This window comes from Tiliqua scincoides, chromosome 3, assembly GCF_035046505.1.
Source record: "Tiliqua scincoides isolate rTilSci1 chromosome 3, rTilSci1.hap2, whole genome shotgun sequence".
Classification (NCBI taxonomy): domain Eukaryota; kingdom Metazoa; phylum Chordata; class Lepidosauria; order Squamata; family Scincidae; genus Tiliqua; species Tiliqua scincoides.
This window is the reverse complement of record NC_089823.1, coordinates 69722166-69734550: the sequence shown is the minus strand read 5'-3', so window position 1 is coordinate 69734550 and position 12385 is coordinate 69722166. Positions and strand designations below refer to the sequence as shown.

The following is a 12385-nucleotide window of genomic DNA, read 5'->3' as shown; positions in this document are numbered from 1 at the left end:
AGGTAGTAAGTAGGTTCCTGTGGGGGTGCAGGATCCCTCTTCCCAGTTCTCAAAGCAGCAGTTTTTCTATGTATAGCAGCACCCCCTCAGCTCTCCACCACTCAGCAGGCTCCATTCAGTTTGCCAGTTAGTCCATTAGCCAGTCCATTAGTCATGACCATCAGTCCTCTCTCTTTCCTTCCTCCAACCTTTCCTCCTCCTACTACCCACCCCCTTTTCTTCCTCCAGGTGCTGCTTTTATCACTGAGAGCCTTATTGCCTCCAAGTGGCTGCAGCTGTGCAGTACACTCACTGAAATCCAAGAGCCTGGTGTTAACCCCATGCTTTCCAGACCTGTCAAGCAAGGGGCCACTGTTGACACCACATCCTGTCTCCTTGAGGGATCTTGCACGTTTCTATTACACTGCTCAAATACAACTGTTGTCTTGAACTGTGCTCCACAACTAAGGCTGACACAGCTTAGAGTTCCATTCCTTCCTTATTCTTCAAACATGCCAGTTTAGAGCCCAATCCTGGGCTCCATGCCACTGCAGGCTGTCGCAAATGTGCCATAGGGCACGTTTGCGAACCTCACCGCCGGGCTCCCAACCGTGCTAGCCCGGGGCCGGCCGGTGCTGTTGCAGTTGCCCATCTTCTGAGCCTTGGTGGTCTCATGGAGTGCAGAGCTGTGGCACGGTAGGCGGGGGCGGGGAGAGGCATGAAGCAGAGGCGTGACATTGGGAGGGGGGCGGGCTGGAGGTGTGCCGAGGGGAGGGAGGGAGGCGGGTCTGTGGAGCTCTGCTCCGCAGGATCCAAGGCACTCGTGAAGGGCTCTGTGCCCTACATGAGCGCCTTTACCTTACCGCCGACCTTTTGGCTGGCAGTAAAGTGAGTTGCCCCATTGCAGGGCTGCTTACCTTACCCGGGAGAAGGGGATGAAAATCCCCTTCTCCCGAGGCACTTCCCACGGTAGCCCAGGGTGCGCAGAATCCAGTGGCAGCCCTTCTCAGTGCCACCAAACCTGGGCTCCCCAGGCAACTCAGGACTGTCAAGACAACCACACTCCCGTAAATAAAGAAGTCCAGACATTGACCTATCTTTGACAGATAGGCTGAACTGCCATTGTGCAGAACAGCTGTAGTGATGTGCTAGGAGTAACTGGTCCCCTTTGTATGTGAAGTCAATGTGGGGCTTCTATGTGCACTGGTGCAGTAGGTTCAGTTATGGCCTTGTAGCAGCACTGGAACCTCATATCTGTACCTGTGAGCTCTAGGAAGGAAGTAGGCAACCGTATGGTGGCAACTTAAGGACTCATCTTCGGTAGCTCTAGACCTGAGACTAGTGGAGTTTAACCAGTTCCCACAATTGCTAGGAAAGAAGCGATTGGCTCACCCCACTGGCACCACCTACAGCAAACCAGCTCTTTATGTGGCTAGAACCACCACACAGTAATAGATATGGACCAGATTCTATGCCTCAATACAAGAGATCACAATTGCATTGTAACAGTAGAATGCACGCTTCCTGTACAATTCCCTGCAACTATCAATTATTTACATTATCTCTGGTTGAACAACGTTTTTGAAGTTGTGCATTTTTGAAGTTGTGCAGTTGACATCACAGCACAAATACAGGGAAAAGAACCAAATATTCAACACTTTATTTTACCTGAGTTGCAAAGCCAGGTTCGGAGGCATCAGTTTTAATCCTATTCTTCCCAATAATGTTGGAAAGACTCCAACCAACTCAATCACAGTAACATGTCGGAGATCTAAGCCACACTGTGCTGGCTGAAATGATCAAGGTAAGAAACGGAGATAAAAGTCAAACTGTAATGGACTGCAACCATATAACAGAACTTGTGCTTATCATTAGTATTATAAAATCTTAACCTCAATCTGAGGGACATATAAGGAATAAGAATAAGCAAAGAAGCGTGTATATGGTGGGGAAGTTGAAAGGAGATAGTAATTTTTTTCTTCCAGAGCTGGTTACCACAAAATTTGCCAATGTGTCTCTTCTTTTCAAAGTCAATTACCACTGTGATATAGCAAAAATACTACTATGTGCTTCTCTTCCACTGGGCTATACTGATGCTATGGATTGCACAACAGAAGTGCAAAATTTAGTAACTGGGAGAGAATGGAGCAACATAAGAATCTCCGCTTTCATTTTTTACATAGAAAGTTTCTGGCCTATGAAGAGTAAGGAAAGGGACTTGAAGTGCGGTAGCTCTCTCCACCTCTTCTTCAAAAGGTGTAACTGCAGCAAGATTCCTTTTGTTATGAATACAGATAACCGGTTGGAGACCCTCAACAACAAAATGGCAAATAATGAGTCACGTCTCAGCTAAAAGCAGAGACTCCAGCAACTACTTCTATACAAGTTCCCAGGAATCTTTATTTTTCATACATTTTTGAAGGAAGCCAAAATGAATAACCAGTTAGCATAATAATTGTCTGTAGTTGATATATGGAGCAGATTTATATGCATTATGTGTAATGCATATAAGGGACAAGGGTAAGGGACAAAAGAAAGGAAAAGGAACAGAATGGCTGCAGATTTGGATCTGAAGCATATCAAGGAGCTGTGTCTCACCTGCAGCATTCCTAGCTGCAATCTGTAGAAATAACTGGCTGCAGTACGAGTGGATATAATGAGCAGCCTCCGCTTCTCATAAAACTGGTCCAGGAGGGCCGCTGCAGTCCTCACACCAACATTAATATTCATGGCTGAAATTATAAATGCGACAATCAAGCTAAAAGATGCATTTTTAAACATACAGTATTAGCCATCAGTTGGATTTAGCCAGGGAAATCAGAAGGGGACACAGCAGACAGAAGTATCAAGAGTTGGGTGGTTCTCAGCAAAAGCTAAGGCTTCAAAAAATGGTAGTTCAGTCCTCGACAGAAATGAAAAACTCCTGAAGATACGTATGCCACTTCATCCTGTGCATGTTTACTTAGAACCAAATCTGACTTCTTTTGGACTGGCTTCCAAGCCAGTCTGCACAGGATTACTGCCTTAGAGCTTTACAGATAACCAGTTAATACAGCAGAAAATCCAGTGATTATCAGACATGTGCAGGGACTTGCATGTTTTCAACAAAGTTGTTTATCTTCTTTCTGAAGAAATCTTAACCAGCACATCCTAGTGCTGCTTTGCAAGCTCCTTTTTTAAAAAAAAAAAAATTTAAGAGAGTTTCTTTTAAACAACTTAACAGGGAGGAAAAAATGTGTTTAAGTAGAAAAGCCCCATTACATTTGTACAGCTTTCTGTGACCTCTGGCTACTGAATCCCTATGGGTGAAGTGAAAAACAGCATGTAATGAGAAACTGGAATGTCAAGGCTAACAGCAGATTTGGCTCACATATATATTTTTTTGCCATCTTTAGTGCAGTAACAACAGATCTGAGCTCACTAGTCATTAACACGTAACCCACTTAATTCTGCACAGACACACTGTGAGTCAAAGACCTTTAAAGTGATGAACAGGATGGACTAATCAGGGTGTTTGCACTAAGCAAAAGCTACACAATATGCATAATCCTACCTCACATGCTGCCCTTTAACAGAAATTACTCATTACTCACGTACGTGCGCAGGTTGGCTCTGTTCCTGACCAGCCTAAATTGTACTGGCAAACTCGTGCTGGACTTCCCTGAAGGTCGTACCCACCAATGCAGGAAAATTCACAGGTTGCACCATAATTATCACCATCACCCGAACATTTTATGTAGCCATTTTCTGGAGCATTCAGTTTTCCACAGCGCCTCACTTCAAACACAAAATGACAGGAGCATCCAGTAATTCAGCCTGCTATACAACTAATTTATAAACAATCCTACATTTTCAACTGTCATCCTTCAGAGACATCTGCATCTTCTGTTTTTACAGTATATCAATTTATTGTAAAATGCATGTCTGACCAATAGCCCTGATCTTACACTGCACTGGCAAGGCAGAATTCAGACCCAGCACCCTAATCTGAAACCCAGAAGGATGCTACTAACTGTAGCCCTGTGCTTACACAGCCCCTTCCAGCTGGACTTCAGAATCTGCACTTATAGTACGTACAGCAGAAGAGCACTGCAGAAAGGTCCCCTAAGAGCTGTGTCTAACATCCACACAGGAGCTAGTATTGTTGACACAGATTTCTGCATCTTTTTTGCTGGAGTTTAAAGAGCATGTAGAGGAGAGTAGACAGATATGGTATAGGATATTGTTTGCATTGCCACTGCTAAAGCAGACACACAGGACTTGGTGCAAGCAGATACTTAACTCTATTTGTGTATCTGCCACTCATTTTGAATGCTTACAGTCAGGCATTCTGTTCTGTATGGAAGTTATTTTTTAAAGCAATGCTTCCACAAACGCCAGATCAAAGGGCATTTCACTCAACCTTTGAGGTGTGCCTTTATCATATACCTTGATAGAATTAAGATGAGAAAAGCAGAACCATTCATTAGTGCCTTCCTGGACACCTCTTGGACCTCAGTCTTCAGAAATTGCAGAATGCAGTTTCCCAACTCCAAAAAGGAGCTGGCTGGGCAAAACCAAACAGAGGCAGAGTTGCTTAAGGTCTATGTGATAAAATAATACTGTATTCCCACAGCAGAAAGCATTCACATGCATTATGATTAACTAATCTAGAGTGATCCATAGTTTGTGTGTCACCTGAAATAGTACAATTGCCACAACTTCTGGTAACACCTACAGCTTCTGGCCACATGAGTTAGAAAGAGTGAAAGTTTGAATAACATGTAGGGGACACTCACCACATTAGGGAGTGTGTAGCCAGCATAGCACATAATCACATGATCTATCCCTGGAGTGAAAATAATGTGCAGAGTGTCATGGAAGCAACCATGGTGCTCTTGGTACACTCCCAGCAGGGTCTGAGTTTGTTGGCTATGCTGAGTTTTGCTTGTATTTTCCCTAGGCACCAAATATTGTTTTTACCTTTGACTTTAACCAAAAATTTGCAAGTTCCCTTGTTCCCAGCTCTGTCAAAGACTGTATAATGGATTTTGTGATCTCCTTCTTGAAAATGTGATCCTGGTGGTAGCCCTTTCAAAATAACACTAAAACAAATGAAATAAAATATAGTAAGGTATGTTTTGTTGCAGATAGGACCTTTGACAAAATAAATAGTGTTTACACTGCATTGATCACACCTGTATGGGTTCACCATCCTTCCAAAATCACCCAGTAGTAATTATACATAACTGCACCACAAAGGAAGAACCATTAGTAGTGATATGGAAGTTTTTCCATAGTATACTAATAGACCGATCTATGAGGCCTCTGCTCTTGGATCACGCAGATTGGTTGTGCAACCAGACCTACTCAACCTCTACTGAGGACATTCCAGGAACAAATAAAATATAAATCCCTTGGTATAGACATACATGAGGGGTTGAATGTATATTAAATATACATCCAAGACTATATGTTGATATTCGTTTAATTGTAGTAAAACCAACACATTTTTACCCACTCTGTCAAAATGCCATCAGCAGTATCCCGTCCCTCTGGGGTGTCCCAGAACACTCGAGCTGTCAATTTATTGGGTTCTGCTGTTTTCTCCTTTACACTTGGACACTGGATTCTCGGAGGCTCCAAATCTAAACATAACAAATGTAAAGAATGATACTGTTTGGTTTAACCCTATCATACAAACACCACAAACATGGTACATTCATAAAGAACTAGTCCAAGATTACTCCTGTTAATTATCAAACTACTAGCAGGACGTTTGGCTATAGCAACATTAAAATACCATTAGTTTAAAGGCAATAAAAAGCTGGTGAGAAAGTAAGGCTGACTCGTCAGAAACGCACCAAAATGTTTTCACAAAATTTCTGCTCTTCTCACAAAAGAGCTCTTCTGCTGTTTTGGCTATTTATGCTTTTGGAAGTTCCTCTCACCTCTAAAACTATAGCAATCTTACTAATTATCTTGCAAAAAGGACCCTTCAAAAAGGGATTTAAAAAAATAAGTTTTCAGTTTATTGATGCATTTTAATTGTTAAATACACCCTTTACTTAAGAGCTGGTGATTAAATTTGCTACTGACAATCACTTATTGAACTAATCTACTCATGTGAAATCTGATCCCAAATGTTATATACTATAAATACACGCAGTCCGTGCCCCCCTTTTAAAATAATTACATTCAATTGCCTAAAAGTGCTGCAACTGGTTTTTAAAGGAGGGTGATTACCAATAAAGAGGGCTGGAATATTATACTAAAATATTCCATATTCTACAACAGAAGGTGATCTCTGCATCTGTACACAGATGCATGTGAGGCAGGAAGACGGAGATACTTTGAATGCAAAATGCATGACTAGAGGCTCCTCTATTTGGACCCCTCTAGATGTTCTGCATGCATCTTCCAAGCTGCTGCAACTTCAGGCTGTTGACTATTCACTGCAATCAAGGGCTTCTTCCTACTTTAGAACCCCACAGAATCCCATCTCCCACTCCCAACGCTGTTACATAAAGTAGGCAAGGGCAATTTAAGAGTGTGAGATTATCAAATATGTTTGCTAAGCACTGCATATTAGCTTTCAGCATAGCACTTACTAAAGCTAGATATGAAGTAACCTAAAGGTCCAGTGCGTGCAAAATGGGCTGGACAACTTGTTTACAGTATGCAGAGAGCAGTCACAGCAACAAGCAGGCAACGTGGCTAGGACAGTTGTGTTCATGAATCCAAATTCCCAGTTATCCAAGAAATTATGCACAAACAATGCTTTATGCCAGGGGCTTTCAAACTGGTGAGTCGCAATGCCCCAGCCTGGGGCTCTGGCCTCTTTCCACTTAAAGGGTGGGGGCAGCAAGGAGGCAGTAACGTGATCCCCAGGATCGCGTCGCTCAGGGAGTTGCAGGGGCTTGGCTGCACTTACCAGAGCCTCCTGCATCCTCCCAGGGGTGCGGGGAGCCCTACACGACCTTCTGCAGGGCTCCCCAAAGCTTCAAAAGTGAAAGTGGAGCAATCCTGCTCCACTTCCAGTTTAGCAGAGGCAGGGCACGATCCTTCCACTTTTGCTTTCAAAACTTCAGGAGCCCTGCAGACAGTCGCACAGGGCTCCCTACGCCCCCGGGAGGCTGCAGGAGGCTCTGGTAAGTGCAGCCAAGCCCCTGCAGCCCCTTGAGCAACATGATCCTGTGGATCGTGCTGCTGCCTTTCCCCCACCCCCGCTGCCTCCCCCTGCCCCTGCAAGAACTTAGAGCGGTTTTCCAACTCCCTGAGAGTTGGAAAACTGCTGCTTTATGCTAATGAAAGGAGGAGCAGAAATGTTTCTGAACAACTCAGTGTTTCAGATATATGACTATCAAGATCCTATCACCAAGCAGCAAAGAACCAAAGTTTCCATGTACCACTATAGATTTCTGCTACATTAAGATAACTACCTTGTGTTACTATAGGAACTGCTTTTCCAGGCACTCATGGATCAGTAAAGTCTTTTTGCTGGACCAGTGAGCTTGAAGCCATTTTAATTGCTTAGAGACAATCACTAGATAAATACAACCCCCACCTCCCACCCTGTTAATCTGTAACAACAAAGGGAAGCGATGGTCTTAGGAGACTTCATGACAAATTGGAATTTCCTCAACTGGGATTTCTTCTTTTTAGCAATTCAACAAAAGCCACAAATATAATTTGAGCTAGACACAGAAGCAATTAAACAAATACAAGATGAGGAGAGCCAGTTTCAGTCAAGCCATCCAACATTTTCACAATAATTTTTATGAATTTATAAATGAAATGGCCATGAATGCAAATGTGTGGCGATACAGTGACATAGCTAAGTTCACAAGTACTATTATCTGTGTTTTCAGTATCTGTCTTCTTATGGGGGGGGGAGTGAGGCAGGTGAGAGTGAGTGAGCATGCATATGAAGGGGTACACTTTGACAGGCCTTTGGAATGATAAGCAGCTGCTTTTAACCCCATTGCAGGTAGATAGATGAGAGAGAGAGAGCCTAGCTCTATTAAGTAGATTTCCATATTTTAAAGTGCTCAAAGCTACACCCAAGCTCCAGTCACAGCCACTCCAAGAAAGGTAAGGTCCTGGATGGCTGTGCTATGGTATCCAACCCACATTGTGTTAGTCAAAGGACAGGGAAGAGCAAGCAAAGTCTCTAGAGCTTATATGCAGGTGTTATCTGCAGCTAAACCAATGACCCTCTTGGATACCAAGCAGAACTTTGGCTTTCCTCAAAGTTGTAGGTCAAAAGAGTAGGTTCCTTGTGCTAGGTGGCAGAACATCTTTGTCTCTTTTTTTTCTTTTTTTCTTTTTAATTAACATACAGACATACAAACACATAACATACATTTAGGAGCCCTAAATACCATATACCATTACTCATTAATCATACTATATCTTCTAATCTACTACTCATCTACTTCTGACTCTTATTAGTTTATCCATTTATTTATATAATATATACTAAATTTTCCCTAATGCCCTGTACTATATTTACTAAATTTTCACTTTCTGTCAAACATAAACTTACTTCAATTACTCAATATTAAAACAAAATCTAATTACCAAAGTATAATATATAAAACAATTTTCCCATCTACTTCTAACTCTTCTACTCATTTATATATTTCTTACATCAAATATAATAGATTTTTTCTAATTCCCCATAATATCTTTTCCTAATATTCACTTTTTATCATCTTTTTTCTAATTCCCTATATCTTTTCCTAATATTCACTTTTTATCATCTCAACTAGTTCAATTACTCATTAATATCAAATAATAATTTGATATTTCCAAATTATAATAAAACCAACAATCTCTTATAATATGTTCTTTACCATTCTCCAATCTAATTACATTTTTCTTCTTTAACATAATACCACCTATAAACCAATTCATCCAAATTTCCAGCTATTTTTTCTAATTCATTCTAATTCAAATATATCAATTTCGTATATATTTATTTTTTAAGTAAATTTAAACCAGTTATTAACTAAATAAAATCCTCCAATTTTCTTTAACCCTCAGGTTAACCCTCAAGTTTTTTTCTTTCTTTCCATTTTTTCTCCTGTAATATCTTTAATAATTTATCTCCATAACAGAATCCAATAAGCCCATATTTTCTTGTATAAGGTATGTTCATTCTTCCAATTAACTGGGATATGTTTTCTTCTTCTTGTTTCAACAAATTTTGTGCACCCATGTTACTCTGTCCATTTTCTCTATTTCAATCTCCATCAGCGTCTCCTCTAGATCCTGTTGATTTTCCACTCTAATTTCTGCATCCACTCTTCTGATGATAATTTCATCCCTCACCATCATCTTTTCCACTTTCTCCTGTTTATCTTGTTTTCTTCACATCTTCCAATTGCTCACTGCACACATCTATCTGTTGAGAGAGAGTCTTTGAACTGGCTTGAATCTGCAAGGACCAACTCAACTGCTGTCTTCTCATTGTGAGCAATTTTTCCAAATTTTTGAGGATCATTTGGATCCAGTCCAAATAACTGGAACAGGTTCCATCTTGCAATTTCTCTCTGATTCACAAGATGTTCACAGCGTATTATTCTCCTTACTTCCACCACATGTTTTTTTTAGTCAGGCATTTTTTGAATTTTTTTTACAGATAACAGTGTGATTAATGGAGAAAAACAAAACGAAAGAAACGGTCTCAAGGAGACAAAACTCTTACAAGTCTAATAAAAATTCTGTCCACAAGTAATTCTGGATTTTAGTCCACACACCAAATTATATTTATAATTATAATCCATGACCGATTTATTCCACTATAAAGATAAAGAGCACTTTCAACATCCTTAAAAAGTTTCTCATTAACGCCTTCAGTGTATCCAGGGCTTTTAGCCAAATCAGGCAATCAAAGCCAGGGACAATATTAACACATACTTATCTTAAATTTCCAACTTAAACTTTACACTTCATGCTTTTTCTTCCATATGGTATCTTAGCACAGAGCCAGCAGTTTGATTGCAGATACTGCACCTCCCCCAATACTGTCCCTGATGATTAGGTTTCTGAGAAGAAAGCCAGCCCCGCCCCGCCCCTGCCCCAGTCGGGCTTTCAAAATCTCTGGTACCTGCACTGTGGAAAGAGCTTATCTCTCCTGATAAAGATCTTCAGATCCTCTTCAGATCTGCAGTTTTTTGGGGGAAAACAAGACTGTCTCTTAGGAACCCCTGGAGACATGTCTGTTCATCCACTGTTGGCTCCTCCTCCTCAACTTAACATCTTTGTCTTAACTGGCAAACCAAGGACACTGTTTTAGCTGCAAACCATGGTTTGTTTTGCTGCAGTCTTTCTAGGTATCTTATCATGCAGATAGTTTCAGGATCTCTTACAAGCATGGGCCATTTAGATGTCATCCAAATGGAATGGTTCACTGTCTGGAACTCATACCTGAAAAATGCTTTAATTTGTCTTATCCAAATCAATGAACAGCCCTACATGGCGCAAAGCAGATCCTTCACAATCCTTACCCACACAAGAAGCTGGTCTTCCACTCCATGCTTTGTTATCCATACACTGTACTACCTGGTCTCCTTTTAGCTGATACCCTGGTGAACAGTAATATTCGCATCTTGAGTTAAAGTAGGCACCATCTGTGCACTTGAATCCTCCACTAGGTGGCATAGAAAGGACTGGACAACGTTTTTCTAGGGGGGAAAAAATGCTAAGATATGATGGACATTCAGAACTGCTTTTGCATATAGCGCAATACATGAAAGTGGATTGGTCTGGACTCTGGAGGATTAGCTTTGTCTCCTAAAGTTACTTCTCCATTGCCAGTATGACCACCAATTGCCCGGTTCAAAGTCATGCTTTACCTTCCTCTCCAAATGGAATGGTTCGCTGTCTGGATCCCATACCTGAAAAATGCTTATTAAATGCAAATTCTGGAGAAATGCATGAACTGGAAGCAGGTCTTCAGTAAAGTACAAGCCACTTACGTTTGCACATGGCTTTCCCAGACCAGCGTTTGTTTGACTGACAAATCAGTTCCTGAGGACCATGCAGTTCATAACCTTTCTGACAACGAATGTCACACTTTGTCCCCAAGACATTTTTGTAATATCCTCCGTGAGGGCTTCTGCAACTTGCATAGCCATATTTCACCTTGATAGGAGAGCACCATGGTGTATCTGGTAAGAGGAACAGAAAGAGGCACATATAAGCAAAAGAAGAAATTAGAAATCTACAGCAATTTAAGATGCAACCATACAGTCAGACTTGAGTTCATTAGGAAGAAAAATATTAAAAACTATATTACCCAGAGAGAGGCAAACTGAAGGCAGATCATGTGAAAATCTTTCAAGGATTAGTGATTAAGGCTGCAATCCTAACCACACTTTCCTGAGAGTAAGCCCCATTGAACAAATTAGGACTTACTTATGAGTAGACCTGGTTAGGATTGTGCCCTAAAGCTTATTGTTTTCTAAGTGTTACAAAATTATATTTTGTACTAAAATTTGGACCTTGATCCATTAAAATCATAGGACTAAGAGGTACTGATGGCAGCAAGTGACTGCCCCTACATTTCTGCTTGTGGATTAAGTCTGCCACCATGTGGACACCTAGAATGATTAAATATTTTATTACTCAAGAGGAATGACACTCTTCTTTCCAAAAAGCAAACTAACAGTTGAATTTATACCAAATAAGAATATTTTTGTGTGTACAAAAACATTTTTGTGTATGTGGCCTAAACCTTACTCCTCATTTCACAAAATTAAATTTCCTGTAGAACAATAAACCTCTCAGCTCTTGTTGCACAGCCACTGGGCTGTTAACCCAGAATATGTGTTCACCTTGATTTTTCAACCTAGACTCTGCCCCTTAAGCCTAGCTTCACTCTTGATGAAGCTGGTTTTTAAATTAAAAGGATGTCGAGTGCTTGTGCCCATGAGCTAATGATAGCCGCTGATATTACAATGCCAAATAATGACTAATTTTCAGCTACTAACTTTCAATAATTGATCGTACCTATTTAGTCCAAGACATGTGGCCATACTGTGTAGAATTTGCATCAATGAAATCTTGCCACAAATGGCACAATTTTTAAATTGTGGGAGAGGGAGAGGAAGAGATAGGAGTGCATAAGACAAAACACACCAATTTATAAAGTAATGCTAAGACTGCAACAAAAATGTACCTGTGGAGAAGCCACATTTCTCGATTACTATTTAAACTGGGCCCTCAATCACTAAGCATGGAGCAAAGGAAAGGGGAAAGAAAGGGACATGTGAGAAGGATGCAAGAGCAAGATGGATGACAGGATGAAAGAGAGAGACTTCATGACATTCTTCCATGGTCTACTGATTGGGTACCCAGGTGAGAGCAGGTATTGGTGGAAGTTCTGTGCCCAAATTTCCCAGCCAAATATTGGCTGAAA

The 12385-nt window shown here is 41.0% G+C and overlaps 1 protein-coding gene across 3 annotated transcripts in view; it reads right to left on the bottom strand.

The window, feature by feature from the left end:
• SRPX (sushi repeat containing protein X-linked) overlaps nt 1-12385 on the bottom strand; it is a 52835-nt gene that overhangs the window by 1141 nt on the left and 39309 nt on the right. For 2 of the 3 annotated variants that reach the window (XM_066620874.1, XM_066620875.1), the window contains 7 exons: nt 10944-11135; nt 10473-10649; nt 5480-5606; nt 4942-5063; nt 3577-3756; nt 2578-2711; nt 1648-1769 (listed from right to left, as the gene is read on the bottom strand). In XM_066620874.1, coding sequence (XP_066476971.1) covers nt 1648-1769; nt 2578-2711; nt 3577-3756; nt 4942-5063; nt 5480-5606; nt 10473-10649; nt 10944-11135 — 1054 coding nt within the window. The remainder of the gene's footprint in view (nt 1-1647; nt 1770-2577; nt 2712-3576; nt 3757-4941; nt 5064-5479; nt 5607-10472; nt 10650-10943; nt 11136-12385) is intronic. The other variant, XM_066620876.1, reaches the window with a different exon arrangement.